The sequence below is a fragment of the Pocillopora verrucosa genome, chromosome 3 (genome assembly GCF_036669915.1).
Source record: "Pocillopora verrucosa isolate sample1 chromosome 3, ASM3666991v2, whole genome shotgun sequence".
Taxonomy (NCBI): domain Eukaryota; kingdom Metazoa; phylum Cnidaria; class Anthozoa; order Scleractinia; family Pocilloporidae; genus Pocillopora; species Pocillopora verrucosa.
In genome coordinates, this window is record NC_089314.1 from 23591846 (window position 1) to 23617298 (window position 25453).

Here is a 25453-nt window from a genome sequence, read left to right on the forward strand (position 1 = left end):
AAGGAGGACTAGGCTGAGATTCCCAGAGGAGCGTTGCGTGACGACTGCGTATTGCTTTACGTGACAAATCACATGATTAACCTGTGACAGTCGGAAAGACTGGTTCGGTTTATATTGTCCGCCATATTGGAACGGGGAAAAATGGCCGAGACAACTCAAATGTTGTCGTTTCATGAGTTATTTTTCAACGTAGATAGTGGTTATCTTGAGGGTTTGGTCCGAGGATTTCGATCAGGAATCTTAAATCAAAGTGATTACCTCAATTTGTCTCAATGCGAAACGCTGGAAGGTAAAAAGTTAGCGAATATTTTTAGCATCTAACAGTACAAGACACTGTAGATACTTGCTTCGCATGTAAGCTTAATTTTGGTTTACTCGCCGTGTTGTGTCTCGTATGTTTGATGACGAAATAGAAATCAATCTAATGCCATAGCCTAACAGTTGAAATATCCTTTAGAGTTATTTTATGGCCGTATACATTACTACTAGCTAGTGCATCATCAGTATTTTCATAAAATATACATTACATTGTAGTAATGTTAACGGAAGTATGAAATTCAGAAAGTTTGATATATGTAATCGTAATTCAATGCTTGCAAATTGAAAAAAGCACGAAAAGGAACACGAAAAATGCCTTGTTTGCTTTTGTGCCTTTACACATTGCGACAATGAATGTAGCCATTACATAAACATGAAAATCATGACAGGCTCTTTATGTCTATGCAATTAATGTTTATGTATTTGGATCCAACATAATGACCAGCTCCCAGTTGGCTTGTTAGCTTAGTTGGTAGAGCACTGCACCAGAGAGGTCATGGGTTCAAATCCTGTATAGACCTGAATTTTTTTCAGGCCTTATTTCAACTACTAGTTGAGTAGTGTTCATAACTGGGAGGATCATTTCTATATTCATTAGAGTAGTTTAAAAAAGTTTGGTAAGATTTCTGTACAGCCCCTTACTTCATTATGTATACAGTTCTTGGATAAAGAAAAGAATAGCAAAACAATAGATTGCCTTTGGGACTATGGTTTTGTTTTAAATTAGTGTGTGGTTGTAGGGAAATATTGCCCAAAATTTACACACTGCAAATTATTTACTGAATGTCATGATGACTTGCCAAGGTGCTGTTGTTCATGTTAGAAATTGATGAGTTGAATGTGATTGGAAAATCCTATTTTGTTACATGAGTCAACACAAGATATCAATTGGGCTGTGGGCATTAAATTATTTTAAAGTTGATTCTTTTTTTTGTAGATCTGAAGCTACACTTGCAAAGCACAGATTATGGAAATTTTCTTCAAAATGAGGCTGGTCCTTTGAATGTGTCAGTTATTGATGACAGACTAAGGGAGAAGTTGGTCACAGAGTTTAGGCATTTACGCAACCAAGCTCTTGAACCAATGGCAACTTTTATGGACTTCATTACGTAAGCCATTAAATTGGTCTTAAAAGTAAAACCTCACTAAGTCACCATGTTGTTGATATGACAACTTGTTCATTTTGAACTCAGTTACACATGTAACTCTTAAACTCTGAGATGTGCTTATCATCTAAATTTTCCCTCTAATATCCCTAAATTATCCAACAGAGAGGTAATGAGAATACTCAAACTTGTAAGGTAGAAGTTGTTTTGTAATAGTGTTGTTTGATCATCCAGGTAAGTGTAGTCCTGAGAAGGACTGTTGTCGGTAATGGTGACTGGTGTTTCAACACCCTGAGCAGAAGTCATCTTCAGAGGCAACTAGAAGTTGTTTTATTGATCTAACACCAAATTCTCTTGACTTATTCACAAGGAAATGTGTCGCAGCTAGCATAGAGAATCATTAATCAGATGTTGGGAGGAAAAGAGTTACTAAATATTGTTTTTTGATTTTTGTCCCTATTATCGCCACAATTTTTTGGATTCATGGCCTGACAGTGAATGTATTCATTTAGTTTTGCACGACATATTTTAGTATTTTTTCATTAAGGGTTAAATATACTTGTCAGCTCTTAAATGCAGCCTGTCATGAGGTTGTTTTTATTAGTTGCTTGGATTGAAGTGCTATATAATGGGGTTTTTTATGATTCTCTGTAATTGTAAACTTTGTGTGTGTATGACTTGCACAGGAGAGCCTACAATTTGAGCATCATCATTTTAAAGTTAGTTATTGGTTTGATTTTTAGGTATAGTTACATGATTGACAATATCATTCTGTTGATCACTGGAACACTGCATCAGCGACCCATATCAGAACTGGTCCCCAAATGTCATCCCTTGGGTAGCTTTGAGGAAATGGCCTCCATCAATATTGCATCCACTCCTGCAGAGTTGTACAATGCTGTTATGATTGACACTCCTTTAGGTTAGCACAGATTGTAATGTGAGAATTCTGTCAAAGACAAGTCTTCTCTTTAATGATTTATTGGCTTCTTAATTCAGCACTCTTAGAACTCAGAAACAATTACAGTTATGCTAAACTTAAACAATACTATCAGCATGTGGAGTTGCTTCCAATGCAGTTAAGCTGCTTAGTTAAGATGAAGAATTGATCATCCAGCAATGGGAACACATGTAGGTACAGTATGTGTGCTTATCCAATTGCCTTAACATCACAATATAAAAATGTTATTTCTCCTTACAGAATAATTTTTGTTGGTCAGCCTTGAAAATTCTTCTTTACATTTATATGATATTCTTCAATTTTTTAAATTTTTATTGTCATCATCTGTGTGCATGGAATAGTGTTGATCATGATCTGTGATTAGTAATTGTGTTGGGTTAGTATTCTTTCCTCTCTTTTCTTGATGGTGGAATACGGACAAAGACTAATGAAGTAGTTCTTTATTTGATCTCCAGCACCATTTTTTGTGGAATGCATTTCTGAACAGGACTTAGATGAGATGAATATTGAGATTATCAGAAACACATTGTACAAGGTGAGCCAGAGTGACTTCAGATACTTGTGGATGTTGTTCATTAAATGAATTTCTGGTTGAAATGATTTCAAACTATTTTTCTTTTAGTTTTCTTTGTTGCATATAAATCATCAGATGAGATTTTTCATACAGAAACTCATTTTTCAACAACAACACAGATAGTGAGAAACATTAACCTTAAACTTCCTAAGCACTGTGCCACTGGCTGTCAACATACAAATTGCCTTTCTTCTCCTCATTTCTTTCCAAAGCAATGTCCTAGCTTCCAAATGGAAGTGTACATTCACCCCTGGCTTGTTTCTATTGTGTTGAGAATTAAACTTCCATGTGGTAATTTTTATCATCAGGCATACCTTGAAGGCTTCCACAAGTTTTGTGAAGATTTAGGTGGAACAACAGCAGATGTCATGTGCCCAATTCTTCAAGTAAGTGAGATTTTTCTTTAAGTCTCTGAACAGTATTTAAGTTTACACTTTTTTTGGACAATTAGAGAAGAGGGAAAATGTATGAATGTATTGCTATGTATGTCATTTAGCACATACATGGGGAGCCATCATCGCCTGGATGCATTTTGCCTCAAACAGTTAAGTTAACCCCTAAGAGTGACTAGCATCTAATTTCACCTTACAATGTCAACCCTGAATCACTCTTTAAGGTTGCTAGGGCAAAGTCAGCACCCTAGGAAATGTGAAAAGATATGCATACTGATGTTAGGGTGTAGAAGGTTAACAGGTTTGTTGGAAGGGTTTTTCAATGTGGTGTCTTGCAGTAGTGTCCAACTGGAAATAAAGAGAATACTAGAATATTTAATCATGAATAAATACTTAATGTTTTTCTTACTCTAGAGGGTTACACGCAGTTTCAGATACCCTTCCCCCTTAAACTTTACCCTGGGTATAGTAGGATTAATTTGTTGAAATGTTCTCCTTCTTCTTTAATGCATTTCTTAGTTTGAGGCTGATCGTCGAGCTTTCATTATCACCATCAATTCCTTTGGCACTGAACTTGGTAAGGATGATCGTAACAAGCTTTATCCCAAGTGCGGCAAGCTGTACCCAGAGGGACTGTCTAGGTTGGCCAGAGCTGATGATTATGAACAAGTCAGAGCAGTGGCAGATTATTACTCGGTACATTTTTACTTCACATTTCAAATGTGTAAAGGTTATTGAGTGTAAATGTTGTCTCTTTTAAGTTTTTGTGTTTTCCACTGGCTGAGGAGAAAAAAGCAGAAAATGATCTATAGCAAATAAGTCTGGTCTGAGTGCTAAAATTTTAGGTGTGGATGGAAGGGTTCTCTTGTCACACATAGAGCTTGTTTGTTTAGTGTTGTTTTTTTTTTTCATTGTTGTTGTTGCAGTTCACCACTTTGTGATCTCCTGTCAATCCCCCCACCATGTGCTTGGTTGTTTTCTCATAAGCATCAATCAGTCAATTCTCTCTTTTCATTTTTTTTAAAGCCCTTGTTGGTCTATGATCTTTCAATAACGGTTGTTCTTTTGTTCAAGTTTTTTTTCTTTCATGTTCTGTTGAGAGAGCATGGTTTTCCTTGTGTTTTCCTAAATGCTCTTTTGAAACATTTTGTAAATTGCTCACATACATTATGTAACAGTCAGTGAAGTAAAGCCACATGGTGTAGCATGGGGTGGCTTTCGAGGTTTTTCCAATAAACTGTCATCTAGATATATTTGATTTGTTTTTGTCCTTAACCTTTCAGTGATAACATGTACTTTGGTTTTTTCACAGGATTACAAGTCTCTCTTTGAAGGAGCTGGTACAAATCCTGGTGAAAAGACACTGGAAGATAAATTCTTTGAGCATGAGGTATGTAAAGAGATCAAGACTTAGAAAATTGTAGAATTGAGTGTGATTTGACAATTTCATTGTTAAAAAGTTTGAAAAAATTCCACTCTACCTCTGATCAATATTTCACCTGTGGCCATTTTACCCAGTTTCTTACTACATACATCAGTCTGTTGGTTAGCATGCACTAGACTCAGTATTTAAAATACCTTGACCAAGGGTTCTGTACCATTATTACTGGGTGGGATAGTTGACTCTGACAACAGCTCTCTCTACATATGAATGTAAATGGTTATTCATGAACTGTTAGGGGGAACTAAACAAAATGCAGGGGATATGGGAGGGGGGTGGCTTTGGGTTTACCCTCTCTTTTTTCTTCTTTTTTTTTTCCTGTTATCAATGCATAAAGTCATCATGATGGATAGTCATTTGAGATGGGAGAAGACTTGTTGAACAGGGTCATCATCAGCTGAATTGCCAAACGCGACTTCTATACTAGAACTGATCAGTAATGGTCTTCACAGTTGTACTACATGTGATAAACATTTGATTTCTCCCATCAATATCAATACATTGTCCAGCAAACAGGTAACGAAAATAGACAACTTGATAACTGATAAAAAACAAGATTCCCATAAACAGTTACAAAGAAATGTCAAGGAACTACAGGGGGAGAATTGCTTATCACATCTCTGGTATGAAAAGGTAGAGCCTGTTTTTTTTCTCCTCACAGGTGAAGATGAACACTCTAGCATTCCAACAGCAGTTCCATCTGGGTGTGTTTTATGCCTATGTCAAGCTAAAAGAACAGGAGTGTCGCAATATTGTATGGATAGCTGAGTGCATTGCCCAGAGAAATAAATCCAAAATTGATAACTACATTCCAATATTCTAAACTTGCAATACTTCTGCCATCCTTGTGTGGCTGTGATCTACTGAAATGAAATTAGAAATTGTAAAGTTTGTTTAATTATGGTTGGTACATGTTCATAATTTAGACTTTAACCCTTTAACTCCCAGAGGTGATTAAGATGTAACTTCTCCCTAAATTATCCATATATTATCCAGCAATTAGTTAATGAGAATATTCAAACTTGTCAGGTAGAAGTTGTTATCTTGATCTAGTACCAAATTCTTGCAATTAATCTACAAGGAAATGTGTAGTAGCTAGCAGGGAGAATTCTCAATCAGATCTTGGGAGTTAGAGGGTCAACAGGAGAGTGTAGAATACAGTTATATATTTTCATTTTCAGTTTATAGTGTTTTGAGAGCATACGTTTGACAGTGACAACAGAAATTCTGAAGAATGTGACATTTCTGTACCCCAAATTATTATGTAATACGTATTTATGATTATAACATGACCAGCAATTATGTAAAAAGACTCAGAATCGGGTACTGCGAGGAATGCCGGGAGTCTAGTATACTTGAAAGTGAAATGACGGGGAGTTCAACCGAACATTACAGTGGAATAATCATAGTTACTTATCGTGGAGGAGGTTCATTCAAATCTGCTACAGATTAACAGAAGCGGAGAGTTGAAAACACTTCAAAGTATTCCAAGAATATTTTATTTTTCTTAGGTTTTAAGCCGAAAGTTCGACAGGAACACATGTAGGTAAATATCGGTTTTTGTCTCGTATGTAGAGCCCTTTGCTGACATGGCCACGGTTGTTGCCTTTCCAAGCAATGATTAATCTCTTGAGTTTTCTCAGGCTCTCTCCTCGTTTCCGTTGAAAAGCTTTTTTTGTGCCATCGTTTAGTCAAACAGATGGACATAGGTAACTTAGATGTTAAGTTATGGCTGCCATAAACGTACGAACCGAATTACTTGATTTAAAATGAATAGTAAACAATTTGTCGATATTACCAGAAATCAGGCAAAGAAGCTCAAATAAAAAAAGTGGCATGTTATGTGTCTCACTTTTACTTATTTAAAGTAATATAATGAAGGTTTGGACAAGGTTTGTTTACATATCTCTAGCGTTCATTTCGTAATAAACGAGAGCTAAATATTTTCCCCTTCGGCTCGAGACTCGACCCCTGACTCATTTTATAACCGTGCTCCCAGAAGAAACGCGTGCATAACAAACGCATGACACCATAAATTGGCCATGCTTCGATGATGTGCTGACTGTTCATAGTTGGCGGATTTTGTGAAACCCTTAAAACCTTAGGAGTGACCAGATCAGATTTCTACTCACATTAATACCGCTGAATCATTCATTAAGGTCATGCGAGTAAAGGAAATGATCGCCAACTTAAGAGCTATGATTCATAAATAAAATCTTCTTGTTACTACCAAAGGAAACGTAAAGAGAAGAGTGAGGAGAATATGGATACTGATGTTAAGGGTAAAGAGTCCTACGTGTTTGTGATCTATTATTGGGGATCTCCCGTATAGAGTCACGTACGTGTAAGACCGCCACAAATAAACTCGAGGTTTGAGAGAACACACGGCGGCCCTCCAACACTTTATTTTGTAAGGGCTCCCCCCGGGTCTCCGTTGAATCATATCATGAGTTTAGCCAGATATGAAATTTTACGAGGAAGGGGGGATGGGTGGGTGGAACCATTTTACCTCTTTAGGGGTGGCCTAAATCTGCCACCAGTATTTTAAAACCGATAGACATATGGTAATAATTTGATTCCTAAAGTTGGTTGTATTACTTTATAAAACAAGAAACCGTTCAGAAATCGAATTGTGGTAAGTACAATGTGAGATGATTAATTTTCTGTATTATCTGTCCAATATCAAAATAATTTTGTTATTGATACAATATATTTTCAAGCCTCTGTAAGTATTTCTGCCTTTACATGATTTAGTACTCGGTGGATTACCAATATAGGGATTAATATACCAACGCTAAATATCACAGGGAAAAAAAAATTCCAGTAAAGAACAAGATAGCTTGTGTTAAATGAAACGTCCAAGCAGATAAGGGTTGAGTGATTGTTTCTTACGATCGATCTGCTTGTAATACAACACCGACATCGATCGTGTCGTCGTAATCATATCATAACAATTCGACAGTCGTGCATACTAAACAGTTTTTACATTTTTAAAGGCTTATTTAGAAGCTGCAACTTATTGAAGCTACAAGTTAAAATAACGAAACTCCCATGCGATATTCTATCATTGAAAAAGGAGGGCGATTATCGAAAATCATACGTGATGATTGTAGGCTAAATAATGACGCACTCTTTAGAGGAGGGCGAAGGAATGAATATCCGTGATCAAATGACACCAAATAATTCAAAACACAACGCAAATAGATAGACAAAATAATTTTCAAACACACCGCGCATTATAGACATTTACATCGATATTAAACTTCAGGGCTAGCACTTGTCTAGCACTAGTCACAATTTCCTTCGGACGCATCTACCTGAAATCAGACAGACAAGCTGATTCTGAGCCTTGGAAACGAAGATTGTTCCCGCGTCAAATTTGTCTCGAGAATTCTTTCAAATGTTTAGAAGGACTCACTGGTTTCATGTACAGTTAAGCTTCCCATCCGCTAAAAAATGTTCAGTTCCGAAGAAAAAAAAGAAATAAGTCGTCGACTTAACTATTCCACGTCGTAGCCTTTTAGAAGAAATTTTGAAAAATATACACAAAATGTACTACACATACAGGTGCATCCAGTACTCGTCTCACTGTATGTATTAATCACACACTTCTGCTCCAGATGGAAATCAAGAGCAGCATAGCTGTTTCGTCCGATCTGTTTCTTGACAGATGGGCCGAAACTTGGTTTGGTCAGTGTTTTTAATCAAGTTATGGGGAAGTTGCAGAGAGAATGGTTTCAACCATTGTACTCCGGTGGTTCCTTTACGATTTAAATGTGCACTTTGCCCGAAAACTGGCAATTTGCTGTTACTTTTTAGGGTTTTAATTGTTACCAGTATTATAATCTTTTGCTAATCAGAGTCCTGATTTGTATTCACTCGAGCCTTTCTTTATCAACTTCTGTGATGCACAAATATTTTTTTTTCAGTTTCTTGATTTTGGTTCCGACAGCCATTTGATCAGAACATCGAAAGAGACACGTCTATTTTTTGGCAAGGTAAGAGGTTGTAAAAAGCTCAGGTGACGAACTTTCCTCGTATCTGAAAATTAAAATATTTTGGACCGAGACTTGGTGAAATTTTTATGATAGAGGATTTAGAATTTCAAGCAATCTCAGTCGAGAAAGATTCGGCTTCCTTATTCCAAGTGTATCGGTAGTTATTATTTTTTTCATGATCAGGTTAACAACATTGTTATGAAACCGGCTATTTCGATCATTTTTGTTTTGCAGGAAGTTTCATAATTTTGGTATCATTCGTGAAACGATCAGGATACTAAACTCGGCACGTTTTACGTTGTACATAGGGTAATCAGCCAAAAAGAGAAGATTTGGTATTGCAGTAGTCTAAACGAACTTAGAGATTTTCTGTGATTATTTTTTATGGACTCTTGCTATTTGCATTCATCTTTCTTTCACAGGTGTTATTTCAGTTTTTTTCCTTTTGGTTTCTTTGGTCACAGGATCAACACATTAAACTCGACAGGTGTTGTTTGAAAGGTAAGCAGCTAAAAATAACTATAAAGATAATGTTTCTACTTTTCTAAAAAAATCATAGGTAATTTTACGGAAATTTGCCGTAATAAATGATAGGAGTATTAGAGATCGAAATAACCTCAAAAATTGAGGAGGATTTTCCGCGATAAAGTTTGACATAAATATAAGTCTGCGGGCAAAATAAATAAAACTTAATTTAAAACCTTCGCCTCCAAGATCTTATCAGTAATTCTCCCTTCTAACTGCTACACATTTTGTTAACAGCAACTTTAGAGAATTTGGTTTGAATCAAGGTGATGTAATTAAACTGATCACATAATGTGTTCTCATCAACTGTTTGCATCTTAATGTATGGTATCGAAAAGGAGAAGTTGCCTTTTAATCATTCAGTCTGACAATTTAAGTTTTAAGAGCAGAAAATTCTGATGTCAAGACCAAGAGATTCAATCTTTTACTAATGAAAATATTTTTATCAACGGAGCAAGTCCGGATCAGTATCAGCATCTGGGCAACTGCCCACCTACCCCTCCCCTAACCCAACAACAGTCAATTGATAACAATGTAATAAAATATGTGTTTATTGTTCATCGTGGTGTAAGATAGGAGATGAACTTTGTTGGTTTTTCTCACGATAGTCACTTATGATGTAAATCGCGACGTTTCAACTGCAATACTGCTAGTCTTCATCAGGCGATGAGGTCGATTGTTTACGTGTCGCTAATTGTAGCACGTTGGTAGGCTGCTATTGGTGCATTTCGATCCTCATTATTATTCCGATCGTAAGATGGTGTTCCCTCATAGGTCCTCATAAATCGGCTCTTGTGTTGTTTGATCGTGACAATTTTTATAATCATTAAAATCTCTACAAATGTGATATTATTAGAACTATGGTATTTATAATCCTTACAATCTTTATAATCATTAAAATCTTAACTATCATAATATTATTAGACCGATGGCATTTAAAGCAGATAAATAGATCTTGCTAACCGGACAAACTTAACACCTACACAAATTGCCGATCTCTTGAATTTCGTCGTAAGATCGACATATTTCCAATATAACGAGTCGACTTATGAAGTTTATTGATCGTGACCCCCACTGGTACGCACGTAAGGTCAAAGAGACTATCCATATAAGACTTCATCCCAACAACATCAACAGGGATAGCAAAATCGAAGCTTGGATACCCACGATCATACAACACAAGAGCCGATTTATGAGGACCTATGAGGGAACACCATCCAACGATCGGAATAATAATGAGGATCGAAATGCACCAATAGAAGCGTACCAACGTGCTACAAATAGCGACACGTAAACAATCGACCTCATCATCTGATGAAGACTAGCAGTATTGCAGTTGAAACGTCGCGATCTACATCATTAGTGACTCTACCGTGAGACAAACGAACAATGTTCATCTCTAATTTATAACAAGCTTGGATTAATGTTGAGTTAGGGGAGGGGTAGGTGGGCAGTTGTCCAGATACTGCTATTGATCCGCAGGTACTTACTTTGTAATAACGCTATTTATTTGTATTCATCACTGACAGGGAAAGTTTTTTTCTTCAGTTTTTTTACATTCGGTTTCATTCGTCAGACGGTAACCAGAGGATACTGAACACTCCATGTGACTGTTTTAGAGGTAAGCTGTCTCTCTCTTATAGTTCCATAGCCGCTGGCCATTAATTTTTTTTTCTTGTTAATCATAACTATTACAAATTCCTCAAATTTGAGGGTACATTTGCTACTTTTTTTTAATGAATCATTCTATTAATTTGTAATCGGACACCTGTGATCGGACAGTTGCAGCATCCAATCACACTTAGTCCTTTTGTTTATCACTCGTATAAATACAGACCGAACTGGACTCCACTCGGTCCTTTTACCATTATAAATCTAATCTATCATTCTGTGAAACGAATATTGGAAAAATTAAGCTCTAGGCGTAACTAAAATGATTCTAGATATACTGACCCTGTTACACGTCGCATTATAAGAACTTTCCATCGTCTGGGGTATGATTTCTGCCCACCTTAGGTCTTCATGGATACTGAAAAAAAAGATACAACTACATTCTTTGATTGAACGTAACGCATTCCGGAGGCGCATTCTAAATCCAAGTCAAAGTGACACTGTTACGAGCGAAAGCTGGGAGGGTCGAAACCTTTTGCTTAGATCGGATCTTTAAATTGAATGTTTAACAAATTTTTCCGACATAATTTGTCAAGGATTGTTGCGTGTGCTCAAGTGATTAGCCTTGAAAATAAACCAACGAACCCTCGCGGAAAGAAAACAATGCCCTTTAAAAAAACAGAAAAAAACCTTCATCTTCTTTCTCCATTTGAGTTTCTTTACTTTTCCCTTTTTTATATTTTCACGTTAGGGACCATTCTGATAAACGCAAAAGAGATGAATAACATGCATGAGATCCTAGAAAAGATCAAGATAGGCATAAATGTGGTCATATTTCTTTTGAGGACTGATCGTGGTATACAAGCCAGTGAGGTGTGTGGTGAATGTTTAATTTTGCTCAACAATTTGAACTGTGGTATTGATGACCTTGATATGAATGAGGTGATATTCAATGCGTACTACGCAATCTCTGGTTACACAAACGCAGCAAGATACACCAGCCGACTAATTGGCATGTTCCACAATGCTGGGATATTAATGATAGAACTGGGAGAAAAATATCGAGAAAAGAGAAGGTTTGCAGAAGCCAAGAAACTCTTTGAAAGAGCGGTTGCTATCATGAAAACTATCGGCTGTAGAATAATAGAGGCAGTGGTTAATGAATACCTTGGAGCTGTGTTTCAATCACACGGAGAATATCAGAAGGCTAAGGAATATTACGAAAGAGCACTTGCCATCGCAACAGAAATTGGCGAAACGAAAAGTGAAGGACGACTTTACGGGAATCTTGGAGTCGTGTTTCTTTCACTCGGAGAATATCAGAAGGCTAAGGAATATTGCGAGAAAGCACTTGCCATCGCAACAGAAATTGGCGACAAAAACGGAGAAGGAACACTTTACGGGAATCTTGGAGGCGTGTTTTATTCACTCGGAGAATATCAGAAGGCTAAGGAATATTACGAAAGAGCACTTGCCATCGCAACAGAAATTGGCGAAACGAAAAGTGAAGGACGATTTTACGGGAATCTTGGAAACGTATTTCTTTCACTCGGAGAATATCAGAAGGCTAAGGAATATTGCGAGAAAGCACTTGCCATCGCAACAGAAATTGGCGACAAAAACGGAGAAGGAATACTTTACGGGAATCTTGGAGGCGTGTTTTATTCACTCGGAGAATATCAGAAGGCTAAGGAATATTCCGAAAGAGCACTTACCATCGCAACAGAAATTGGCGACAAAAACGGAGAACGAACACTTTACGGGAACCTTGGAAGTGTGTTTCGATCACTCGGTGAATATCAGAAGGCTAAGGAATATTGCGAGAAAGCACTTGCCATCGCAACAGAAATTGGCGACAAAAACGGAGAAGGAACACTTTACGGGAATCTTGGAGGCGTGTTTTATTCACTCGGAGAATATCAGAAGGCTAAGGAATATTCCGAAAGAGCACTTACCATCGTAACAGAAATTGGCGACAAAAACGGAGAACAAACACTTTACGGGAACCTTGGATGTGTGTTTCGATCACTCGGTGAATATCAGAAGGCTAAAGAATATCACGAGAAAGCACTGGCCATCGCAACAGAAATTGGCAACAAGGAAGGAGAAGGAACATCTTACGGGAACCTTGGAATTGTGTTTCGATCACTCGGTGAATATCAGAAGGCTAAAGAATATTACAAGAAAGCACTTGCCATCTTAACAGAAATTGGCGACAAAAACGGAGAAGGAACATCTTACGGGTGCCTTGGAGTCGTGTTTCAATCACTCGGTGAATATCAGAAGGCTAAAGAATATCACGAGAAAGCACTTGCCATCGCAACAGAAATTGGCGCCAAGAAAGGAGAAGGAACATCTTACGGGAAACTCGGAACTGTTTTTATATCACTCGGTGAATATCAGAAGGCTAAAGAATATCACGAGAAAGCACTTGCCATCGCAACAGAAATTGGCAACAAAGACGGAGAAGGAGCATCTTACGGGAACCTCGGAAGTGTGTTTCGATCACTCGGTGAATATCAGAAGGCTAAAGAATATCACGAGAAAGCACTTGCCATCGCAACAGAAATTGGCAACAAAGACGGAGAAGGAGCATCTTACGGGAACCTCGGAAGTGTGTTTCGATCACTCGGTGAATATCAGAAGGCTAAAGAATATCACGAGAAAGCACTTGCCATCGCAACAGAAATTGGCAACAAAGACGGAGAAGGAGCATCTTACGGGAACCTCGGAAGTGTGTTTCAATCACTCGGTGAATATCAGAAGGCTAAAGAATATCACGAGAAAGCACTTGCCATCGCAACAGAAATTGGCGACAAAGACGGAGAAGGAACATCTTACGGGAAACTCGGAAGTGTGTTTCAATCACTCGGTGAATATCAGAAGGCTAAAGAATATCACGAGAAAGCACTTGCCATCGCAACAGAAATTGGCAACAAAGACGGAGAAGGAGCATCTTACGGGAACCTCGGAAGTGTGTTTCAATCACTCGGTGAATATCAGAAGGCTAAAGAATATCACGAGAAAGCACTTGCCATCGCAACAGAAATTGGCGCCAAGAAAGGAGAAGGAACATCTTACGGGAAACTCGGTACTGTTTTTGAATCACTCGGTGAATATCAGAAGGCTAAAGAATTTCACGAGAAAGCACTTGCCATCGTAACAGAAATTGGCAACAAGAAAGGAGAAGGAGTATCTTACGGGAACCTTGGAGGTGTGTTTCAATCACTCGGTGAATATCAGAAGGCTAAAGAATATCAAGAGAAAGCACTTGCCATCGCAACAGAAATTGGCAACAAGAAAGAAGAAGGAACATCTTACGGGAACCTTGGAGGTGTGTTTCAATCACTCGGTGAATATCAAAAGGCTAAAGAATATCACGAGAAAGCACTTGCCATCGCAACAGAAATTGGCGACAAAGACGGAGAAGGAGCATCTTACGTGAACCTTGGAGGTGTGTTTCAATCACTCGGTGAATATCAGAAGGCTAAAGAATATCACGAGAAAGCACTTGCCATCGCAACAGAAATTGGCAACAAAGACGGAGAAGGAGCATCTTACGGGTGCCTTGGAGCCGTATTTCAATCACTCGGTGAATATCAAAAGGCTAAAGAATATCACGAGAAAGCACTTGCCATCGCAACAGAAATTGGCGACAAAGACGGAGAAGGAGCATCTTACGTGAACCTTGGAGGTGTGTTTCAATCACTCGGTGAATATCAGAAGGCTAAAGAATATCACGAGAAAGCACTTGCCATCGCAACAGAAATTGGCAACAAAGACGGAGAAGGAGCATCTTACGGGTGCCTTGGAGCCGTATTTCAATCACTCGGTGAATATCAAAAGGCTAAAGAATATCACGAGAAAGCAATTGCAATCGCAGCAGAAATTGGCGACAAAAACGGAGAAGGAACATCTTACGGGTGCCTTGGAGCCGTATTTCAATCACTCGGTGAATATCAGAAGGCTAAAGAATATCACGAGAAAGCACTTGCCATCGCAACAGAAATTGGCGACAGAAAAAGAGAAGGAGCATCTTACAGGAAACTCGGAACTGTTTTTGAATCACTCGGTGAATATCAAAAGGCTAAAGAATATCACGAGAAAGCAATTGCAATCGCAGCAGAAATTGGCGACAAAAACGGAGAAGGAACATCTTACGGGTGCCTTGGAGCCGTATTTCAATCACTCGGTGAATATCGGAAGGCTAAAGAATATCACGAGAATGCACTTGCCATCGCGGTAGAAATTGGTAACAGGGAAGGAGAAGGAAGAGGCTATATAAATCTTGGAGCTGTGTTTCTATCACTTAGGAAAAATAAGCAGGCTAAAGAGCATTTCGACAAAGCGCTTTCCATCAGCACAGAGAGCGGAAACAGGAAATGTGAAGGAGAGTGCCACGCAGGCCTGGCACGTTTTTTTTATTCGCTTCATGATTACCAGAAGGCTACAGAACACGATGGCAAAGCCCTTGCCATTAGCAAGAACATTGGCGATAGAAAAAGCCAAGGAAGAACGTACCTACACTTTGGTCATGTGTCTCTATCGCTCGGCAATTATAACGAATCAGAAAAGTACTTCGAGAAAGCGCGCTTGATAGGCAACAAAATTGGAGACATTATGACTGACTTTGAAAGCCTCCTCGGAATCACCTTGTTAAAGATATCGCTATCAGAGGTAGAGAAGGCAATGCTGTATCTTTCTCAATGTATGGAAAAATATGAAGAGATGCGAAGTCTCCTCGCAGGAAACGATGACCTAAAAACATCTCTCTTAGAAGGGCGCGGTAATTTTCCCTACAAGTTGTTCAGTCAGTTGCTTTGCGTCACTGGAAGACATCGAGATGCTCTCTATGTGGAGGAGCTGAGACGAGCTAGAGGCCTTGCGGAATTAATGGGAGATAAGCTCTTAGTTGAAAGCCACATCTCAACCGATTCAACATCATGGTTTGGGATCGAAAAAATTGTAAATAGAGAAAACAGCTGTGATGTTTTGTACATTTCATATTGTGAACGGCATGTTCATCTGTGGGTTTTGAAAGCAAACGGAGACATTAAGTATATAGTGAGCCCCGAAGTGGAAATCGACACTCTCATCGCTGTATCAGTTTGTGATGTGGAGGACATTTTTAAAAGAAGTGCTTCCAGCTTTGGCGTTCTTATGAATGAGAATTGTGAGGATCGATCTCTGGATGATGACACTCCCATGCCCTATGAAGAGAGCCAAGCAACTGTGCGAGTTGACAAGACCAAAGACAACGCCCAAAGAATTCTTCAGTTGTGCTTTGAACAGATCATCACTCCTGTACAAGATCTACTTACAGAGCCTGAAATCATCATTGTGCCAGAGAGTTGCTCGTACCGAGTCCCTTTCGCTGCCTTACGAGACGAAACAGCTGGAAAGTATTTAGCAGAGACTCACCGCATCCGAATCATTCCCTCTTTGACAACTCTCGGGCTCATTCAGGAATGTCCAGCGGACTATCACAGTCAGACTGGAGCATTAGTGGTGGGTGATCCCATGGCTGTCAAAGTGCAATACAAAGGACGTACCTTACAGTTGAAACCATTGCCTTGTGCAAGAAAGGAAGCAGAGATGGTTGGTCGACTCCTGGGGGTTCAGCCTTTGTTAGGAGAGCACGCGACAAAGAAGGCGGTACTTCAAGCAATTCATTCAGTGAGCCTACTACACCTTGCTGCTCATGGTAACGCTGATAGAGGGGAGATTGCCCTTTCCCCTAATTGTGCTTTGAACAGCATTCCAAAAGAAGAAGACTACCTTCTGAAAATGTCTGACATTTCGAAGGTTAGGTTGCGAGCTAAACTGGTAGTACTCAGCTGTTGCCACAGTGGGCGTGGAACGTTTAAAAAGGAAGGAGTCATTGGAATCGCTCGGGCTTTCTTAGCATCCGGTGCACGTTCGGTGTTGGTAGCATCGTGGGCCATACAAGACGAAGCAACAGAGGAGCTCATGAATCATTTCTACGAACATCTTGCTGCTGGAGAAAGTGCTAGTGAATCCCTTCACCAGGCCATCAAGTGGTTGAGAGGCAAAGGCTTCACCGAACCTTGTCAGTGGGCTCCGTTTGTGTTGATGGGAGACAACGTGACATTTGACTTAAAAAAATTTAAGTAAGCTTGAGCTTAATGAGTAATTTGTATAATAAAAGCTAATTTTTTTCGTTTGTCTCACGATGTAGTCACGTGTGATGTAGATCGCGACGTTTCGACTGCTAGTCTCCTTCAGGCGATGAAGAAGACTAACTGTATGCAGTCGAAAGGTCGCGATCTACATCATACGTGAAAACGTCGTGAGACAAACTAAAAAACTTAGCTTTTATTGTTATTAACCACTATGAATAACCACAACCTATTTTACGAAATTTGTATAATGTAACCTACACTGGTTCTTATGATTTCGTTGTGAACGGTGTTTTGGAGCCGAACATCTTGGAAATGTAGTGATTAACAGATTTCATACAGCACACAAAGGAACGGTTTAGACGGTTAGTTAGATTAATTTGCCATAGCTCAATATTATTTTTGTACGCAAAATATTTATCACTTAAGCTACAAATCTAAGTTTGAATTAGGTAGACAAGTAACGGAATAAATAAATAATTTTGAGCAGCTGAGGTTTCTTGGTAAAAAGAAGTGGAAAACAACAACTAGATAATAGTGTGAAGGTGACTTCACTGGGTTTAGGCATGGTATCCTTAACTTAATTCGCAAAGTTGAAAAACGATAGCCTTGAGCTAATGGCATCAAAGAAGTAAGCTGATCAAGGTTTTTTTTTTCCGGTTTCTCATCAGTTTTATTTTTTTGCAATTTGGTCCATTTGCTCTAAGGCCGAAATTGTTCCTCTATCGTGACGTGCGTTTAACTTCCTTCTTTACACAAATTTTTTTTTCAGGAAAGAAGAACTGACAGATGATGAGAACGAGGCGGACAAGAGGCAGAGCAGAAACTGATCCGAGACAAAGACTCCTCTTCCTGCGCTGTGTTTGAAACTGGAAACTGGTGTTACTTTGACTCCTCTACCTGTGCTCTGGCCGAAACAGGAAACTGGTATAATTTGTACAGACATTTTTAATTTGGTTCCAGTAAACTATTAACTTTTGAATACTATTCTTTTGATTTCGTGAGTCACTCGCTAGACTCATAAGGTAGATCAATAGAGGAACAAAATAATAAGGATGAGGATTAAAAACACTAAGGACATGAGATAAATATTTTAAGATGCCAATATTAAGACACTTTTTCGATAGCGGTTCCTTAAATCTTTATTCTTTAAGGTCCATAGATTTAATTTGCGATTCTCGCTTCAAACTACGATGCATTTTATTGTAAAGTATGAAAGACAGACAATTTTGTATATGTTAAGAAAGCAATCCAAGGCTAAAGGTTTGTCTTTTCTGGTCATCTCTAAGCTAGATGAATTGTACTTACTATGGAGATAATTTGAAAGCCAATCTGGAGGAGACAAAAGGATTACTTCTTAAGTGTTTTAGGTTTTATTTTTAGATAGAGGTCACTGTAAGACAAAATCGAGATGATTCTCACTAATAACTTTAGTTGATGAGGATCGATTGTTAACAGTGGTCCGATCACGACCAGAGTACGATTTTTTGACAGGTAGTTGATAACAAGTCATGAAATGCCAATCTTTATCGTTATCTAGAGGTTGTGCAGTGTTAAAAAAATGATCAATTCCATTTATTTGCGATCAAATTCCTTGACGAGTAACAAAGGACGAACTAATTTGCTCCGCTCCCAACACGAGGGGGAGGAAGGTTCGAACCACTTCGAAGCTTAATTTTTTGCGGCTTTTTTGTCCGACTGAAATTTCTACAACTGTATTTCTTCAGTGGGAATAATTCCGTTATTCCGCATTATCCTCAGGTCAAAATATCATTGATTTCACTTATTTTGGATCCAATCACTGTTAACTCTCGACCTATGGCAATGCCTTCTATTTTCTAGAGTTTGAAACAGAACTTATGATCATAAAAGAAGAATGATGTCCAATTTTGTGAATTTTCAGAGAACATGCAAAACAGCAAAATGCTCAAAAATATGTTGAATTTTAAAGACGTTTGATTTGCTACTGATTTGATTGCCTGAAGAGAATACTCTCTTGATATTCACGTAAAGATAAATACCACTAGACTACTAGTTATATATGCTTTTTTTAAAGTATTTTTTAATTCCTCAGTAATAAAATTTGTTCTGTAAGCTGTACTGTTGATTCAAGTATCCACATTTGTTTTTCTATGTAAGATATAATTTGTGACAATTGCTCGCGGAAGGCGAAGGGAATGTTGGCTTACAATACTCAATATGATATCAAGGGCACCATTTGAAACTAATCGCTGAGCCTTAAAATAATTTTTTTAGTTTGATTTCTCAGGTGATTGAATGAGCGTCCAAATTTGTTCATTTATCAAGAGATAACAAAAAGTCGTGCGAAGGCCAAGTCAAAATTTTAGTGCTTCATTTTGTAACACGCGAAACAGATTATTTACGAGTAGCTTACCGTCGAAAAGGGATATTGACTTTCAACTGAAACTTAACGTACAAACAAGTTTTCCTATTATTCAGAAATAACAGGAAAACACTCTCCGAACTTGAGTCAACTTTTCAAAGAAGATTTTCCTCGGGAGGCATATTCGGTCACGTGACGCATTTAATCCAGTTGCGCTCGATCGAGAGTATTGGATAGATTATGTCGAAATATGACCCAATCCTTGACTCTCTAGAGTGCGCCAAGCAAAATAAGCTGGAATAACACAACAACCTCCGACCAGTAATTTTGCCAATTTAATAAAACATTAGGCTGCTTTTTGTAATTCTGTACATCTGCAGTAATAGCTACTGGGGCAAGATAAAAATGGTACTTTTCGATGGATAGTCATATCAGATGGTTTTCACGCAAATTAGTACCGCAGGGAGGAAAAGGGGAAGGGAAGAGGTTACAACAACCTCTTGTCTTTATTCTTTAACAATTACCTAATAAGTAACAAAACAAACAGAAAACTTGAAGCTCTCAGAGCAACAGCAATTTACTGCGACCCATAAAATTTTCAAACATAGAGGTATACTGAGAGTTTCAACGATCAGTTATATGGGAATAAAACTTATTGGCAGCTGTTGTTCCAGCCTTTGCCCACTCTTGTAATGAAACTTATACTAAGCTAAGCCTTTCTACAATAAAATGTCACGTGAAGTAAACTTCCTCCCTTTGATAAAGCATAACAAAAAATTCGATGCTTAGTTTCTCTTGTTTACAATGATGGGTAAATTAATTATTCAAAAGGGTTAACAGCAGGTCACGCTTCTCGGTGAATCTGTTTTCTTCGCTATTTTATCAATGTGCTCATTTTATGGGAACACCCTGTCAATAATAAAATTCCTGTAACAAGACAAACTCTCCCGTAAACTTGAAGTACAGCCATACTGAAGTTTTTTCCTTTGCTTAAAGGGAACCCATGTGGTTCATACCCATGTCATTTTAGTTTATCATGTGCTTCTTTCCAGATTTTCTATGTATATTTCTTTAGGACTGAAATTTCCTAAAAAAAATGTGACCACGCCCCTTCCATCAACCCTTTCATTCCTTTAAGTGATCAACATGTGAATTCTTGTTACAATTTTAAGATATTTAAGACAGCCAGATAGTGAGAATTTACAAAATCATAGACAAAGAAGTATTGCCCTGATAATAACCAAGATTCTCAGGAATAAACAACAAATAAATGTATGCCCATCTGTTGGGAGAATTGGTTCATGGATATTAAGAGTGAAATGTCTAACTCTGATTATTTTGAAAGACTTCTATGAAACGTTGTTATTACAATGTGGGATGCTAATGATTTCATCCTTCTTGTCCGAAATCTCTGGTGAAGTCTTCAAACTTTTTCAGATCCGCAGAGTTTACTGTCGGTTTAGAAGTTGCCAAGGATCGTAGCATGTCCGGCTAAAAATAGTCATAAGGAATGTCGTAGCTGTTAATATATCTTGAAAAGTAAGGATACCATACACTAAAAAACACTGAAACTGCAAAATAACCAGTTGAAGCTTATGTGGTGCAATAACAGGGATTACTGTCTTTAAAAAAATTCCCATTCTTTTAAATATCTTAAAAGACTCATGATCAATCAGTCAGCTTTGTTTGCTTGCCCTTTAGTCTCTGGATGGTTGATTTTAAGCTGAAAATTTCTGCATGGCTGTCAATTGCCAATGCAATGCATCCCTAGTGATAATGAGCCTCTCACTTCCCACAAGCGAAGGAATCCCATCTCCTTAACCCTCAAGGAATGACTTGCATTTCATTTCCCCCTACAATATCAGCCCTGAATCAAACATTAGGGTCATGAGAATAAAGGAAATGATTGCTTAATAACGAAGCTCTTGATTATTAAACAAATTCTCCTTTTCAGCACCTTAGGAAATGTATAGAGAACAGTATGGAGAATATGCATACTGAGGGAAGAATTGTGAAGTAATTACCAGATTAACAACAGGCTCTAACAGCTTCTCTCCAGGTACTTGCATCCAGGTCATTTCCCTTGCACCCGGATCCCCTACAAAGAAACAGGGGAAAAAAATCTTACGTCAAGATCTGGAGAAGTTGTTTTCCTTAACACTAGGGTTGATCTTTTTTGGAAAGGTGCACAGCAGAAGGAAGCCAAAAAGATGATATTGCAACCAAAGGGAAGGCATTGTAATAAATGATCATAGTAAAAATGATTGTAGATTTTATTACTAGACAAACATTCTCCTGTTGATATTCGAATATTTGTTCATCCAGCAAAAATTTAAAATTGTAAATCTCTTCCAAAAGCCTCCCATTCTTAAAACTCCTCCTGGTACCTGATTCAGAAGTGTTTTCATATATATTGTACTTGGGGTTGAGAAAATGCCCACAGAATGAGTAGCAAGGTTGGGCAAAATAACCAGTTGACATAGGTCAAAATTAAGACAACATGAACCAGACAGGGAAAGTCTCCAGGACCCAGGATATCTTCATCAATGTTAAGGCCTTTTCTGACAAAATCAACGCATGAAAAATTGCACATGATCAAGTGTCAGTGGTCAAAACCATCCAACTGGTTATTGAGGATTTTCTCATTAATCTACAGCCTGCTTGTTCAGACAAATGCCTAAACTTTCAGAAGTTCACATACCTTTGGTGAATTTGACAAAACAGAGGAACACAATAAAATAAAAGATATGGATAAGAATTTGAGACTATTCAATCTCAACTGTAAAACAAAATTGCCACATAAATACCTGGTGAACACGGTGTTAGGAGATCATCTGCTATGACTTCTGGGTTTTGTGGGGAGGGACCCCTCGCCTTTTAAAACCACACAAATAAAGAACAGTGACAAATTAGGTGCAAAGAAAAAGAGAAAATCAGCAAATGTCTTCACACTGATCCTTAACTTAGGGGAAAACAGTGAATTTGGATTTTGATGTGGGAGGTCTGTGACAGGAGAGGTAGTGTACATTACAGAACATTTTATTCAAGCAACAGAGGGAAAAGAAGACAATGTTTAGCTTTTTCAATTGGTGCTCTCAAGTACTTTGACTTGATAACTGAAGTAAAATATTTTTATGCCTGAATTTGAGAAAGACATTATACAAACCAGTTTAAAATGTGTTGCTTGTTGTACTTTTCTGACTGGCTGCATCATAGCACCACGCACAACAATGCTGATGTCTGCACCCGAATACCTGAAATCATGGGGAGAGCGTACATAGTTTTAAATCGACAAGTGTTGACAAACAAGTGCTAACTAAGATTTGTAGACTTGGATATTAACCCTTTACACCCTAACATCAGAATGCATATTCTCCAAACTGTTCTCTATGCATCTCCTAAGGTGCTGCATGATGAGGAGAATTTGTTTAAAAATCAAGGGCTTTGTTAGTTGGTGATCGTTTCCTATATTCTTGGGACTTTTATATGCGATTCAGGGGTGACATGATGCCAGTCACTCATAGGGGTCAATGGGTGAAGCTTTCATGCTGCAAAAAGTGGAACATTCAACAAGGCTTGCATTTTAACTTTTAATTATCCAATATTGATGATCCTTGATTTAATGCATATCAAGACTGACCAAACAGTAATTTTTTCAGGCATGTAATAAAACTCCACTGCCGAACTTAGAGGTAATAGGAACAAAGAAAAATAAAACTGGAGAACATAGTTTGATTTATTGAAAAAAAAAATTCTTTGAACTAACATTCAAGAAAATTAATGCATGACAAACAGACCTTGGAGATTTGCAGGTTAAATAAAAACTATATTTAATCTATGATCCTGAGGTTGTTTATCCCAATTAATAAGTTTGATTGTCCTCACCCTTCAGTTTTCTCTGCTAGATCCCTGAATTCTGTGGATTGAATACAGTGTTTGATGTTTTCCATATGTAGCTCAAACATCTTTACCCGAGCTGATGCCTCAGGTAATGGGATATAAATCCTTTTTTCAAATCTAGAAAAGATGTTGAGGAAATTACTCCAATTTTCCATAAAATGCAGAATATTGAATATACGTCTTGATAATGATTGACAATACTGACAAACTAAAACTTGTAAGTTTGGCCTTGAACTGCAGAGATTTTGTGCCTGTGAAAGGTGTTAGAAACAAGGACTTCTTCCTTTTTTTGCTTGGATTTTTTTTTAAACACACTAAAGAATCAGTATCATCATCACAAAAATCTAAACTGAATTCAGTGGTCATATACTTAAAGGTTTCACACACAAATTCACAAGTATGAACCCCTTATAAGCACAAGTATGCTTTGCGACAATAATTATAAAGAAATGCAAAATAATATCCTAAAGTCATGTATAATATACCTTCTTCTAATAGCAGAGTCAAGAGTCCATGGAATGTTTGTTGCTCCCAGGACAAGTACATCTTTATTATCAACTCCAACACCTTCAGTTAAAATGTAACAGATTAAATAAAATAGCACTTTAAGTCCTTCTTAATAGAGGGAAGACTCCCCCTGTCAGCCAAACAAAATTACCACCATATCATTCAGTCTTTAACCTGTGTTAATATTACTGAAGGACAAGTCAGTAGATAAAGTGCATGTGCACTGTTTTGTTAAATGCAATGGAGTTTCAAACTATTTTTAGTCCTAGATATCTTGAAAATTCTGTTACCTTTCACCTGAAACCATATCCCCCCTTCACCAAGTTGCTAAAATGTACACTGATTTGTTAAATGCAGAGGAGTTTCAAATTATTTTGAGCCCTAGATATCTTATACATCCTTTTATCTCAAACCTGAAATCATGTCCTTTGGCCATTAAAATGTACCATTAAATATCTTCAACATTTTGTAGCACCAGTACCATGGTTTCTAAAACCCCCCTAGTATCCTGAAGCCACTGATAATTTCTCTGAACCCCTTGATACCACAAATTATCAAAAACTTGTGAAGCCTTTTTTTCCTGCAGGCCCCAAGAAGCTTGAACAACAAAAACAAAAAAAGAACTCCATTGTAAGGGGAATTCAAACTTTTCCAGTGGTAAAAATAACAATATTTGTCAAAAAGAGAGAAAAAACTTGAAAAAAGGGTCTTAGACAAACCCTCATTTGATTTTCTTAGAATGAGAGGAAATGAAAAAAAAATCCTGGAGAAAAAGTTGCCAGATAATTATTTCTGATTCACAAAATGGTGTAGGAAACATTTACTGAAATAAGCCTTTGAGTCATCTTTCTACATGTACATGCACTCTTACTGTTAAAACAAAATAAAAAAGGAGAACATATGTAATACTAGAATCAAAGAAAACTATTCCAATGTTATGCTTTTCGTAACTGTCAGGGATTTATTTTCCCTCTTTTTCAGGCCACATTCTAGACAGCAAATGCTTTATTTACACTGACTACAGAACCTAATCCTTTCCCTGCTGATTTTTAGAAATTTCAAGGTAAGATATATGTTGTTTTTATAAGACTTACCTTGCATTTGAACCAGAAACTCTGTTTTAATTCTCCTAGCCGATTCACTTTCATTTTCGCTTCTTGAGCCACACAAGGAATCAACTTCATCAATAAAAATAATGGCTGGTTTATTGTCTCGTGCTAACTCAAATAGGTGCTTTACAAGCCTGAAAAAGTAAGCAGATGGGTATTAGGCATGATTGGAACTCCCATGACTGACCAAGAAAGAACTTCTCCTAACAATATCAATATAATATCAAGCAGACAAGAGATGAGAATAAAGAAATCCATTAGGGGACTACAAGTTGATCCAATACCAAATTCTTCAAACTCACATCATATCACTTGTATAGCAGACAGTTGAGAGAATTAGTAAATGAGATCTTGGCAGTGAAAGGGTTAAAATGATTGGACAGGCATGAAGTCACATTGGCATTGCTTCCCTCCAGAAAACATTCATTCACAGTAATGGAAGTTAATCCTGCGACATGTACTGATTTTTTCATGAGACTGTTTTTATTGATGGTTAGACCCAAAGAGAGCTCAGAGAAGAAAACTGT

The 25453-nt window shown here is 37.7% G+C and overlaps 3 protein-coding genes across 3 annotated transcripts in view; 2 read left to right on the forward strand and 1 right to left on the reverse strand.

Annotated features, from left to right (window-relative positions):
* Window positions 1-99: 99 nt before the first annotated feature.
* Window positions 100-6632, forward strand: LOC131779049 (V-type proton ATPase subunit d 1). The gene is made up of 8 exons (XM_059095580.2): window positions 100-289; window positions 1256-1427; window positions 2168-2346; window positions 2841-2920; window positions 3268-3345; window positions 3871-4047; window positions 4664-4741; window positions 5454-6632. Exons 1-8 carry the CDS (start codon window positions 142-144, stop codon window positions 5613-5615), a joined length of 1074 nt encoding a protein of 357 aa, XP_058951563.1. The 5' UTR covers window positions 100-141; the 3' UTR covers window positions 5616-6632.
* Window positions 6633-11712: 5080 nt separating this feature from the next.
* LOC136279663 (tetratricopeptide repeat protein 28-like) lies at window positions 11713-17896 on the forward strand. Its single transcript, XM_066163601.1, has 4 exons — window positions 11713-12584; window positions 13662-14380; window positions 14501-17057; window positions 17839-17896. The coding sequence occupies exons 1-4, from the start codon at window positions 11713-11715 to the stop codon at window positions 17894-17896; spliced, it is 4206 nt and encodes a 1401-aa protein (XP_066019698.1).
* A 1830-nt stretch (window positions 17897-19726) lies between these two features.
* Window positions 19727-25453, reverse strand: part of LOC136279664 (vacuolar protein sorting-associated protein 4B-like) — a 6603-nt gene continuing 876 nt past the window's right edge. The window contains exons 4-10 of the mRNA XM_066163602.1: window positions 24912-25060; window positions 23796-23877; window positions 23296-23427; window positions 22577-22664; window positions 22218-22284; window positions 21435-21508; window positions 19727-20901 (exon numbers count right to left, since the gene is read on the reverse strand). Coding sequence (XP_066019699.1) covers window positions 20800-20901; window positions 21435-21508; window positions 22218-22284; window positions 22577-22664; window positions 23296-23427; window positions 23796-23877; window positions 24912-25060 — 694 coding nt within the window. The 3' untranslated portion in view covers window positions 19727-20799. The remainder of the gene's footprint in view (window positions 20902-21434; window positions 21509-22217; window positions 22285-22576; window positions 22665-23295; window positions 23428-23795; window positions 23878-24911; window positions 25061-25453) is intronic.

Bases quoted from the DNA above. Each gene is read 5' to 3' on its own strand.
- LOC131779049 (XM_059095580.2), top strand. From the start codon at position 142: ATGGCCGAGACAACTCAAATGTTGTCGTTTCATGAGTTATTTTTCAAC. The intron at 290-1,255 runs GTAAAAAGTTAG...TTTTTTTTGTAG, and splicing joins TCAATGCGAAACGCTGGAAG to ATCTGAAGCTACACTTGCAA. The intron at 1,428-2,167 runs GTAAGCCATTAA...TTTGATTTTTAG, and splicing joins ACTTTTATGGACTTCATTAC to GTATAGTTACATGATTGACA.
- LOC136279663 (XM_066163601.1), top strand. From the start codon at position 11,713: ATGCATGAGATCCTAGAAAAGATCAAGATAGGCATAAATGTGGTCATA. The intron at 12,585-13,661 runs GTTTTATTCACT...GAACCTCGGAAG, and splicing joins TACGGGAATCTTGGAGGCGT to TGTGTTTCAATCACTCGGTG. The intron at 17,058-17,838 runs GTAAGCTTGAGC...TTTTTTTTTCAG, and splicing joins TTTGACTTAAAAAAATTTAA to GAAAGAAGAACTGACAGATG.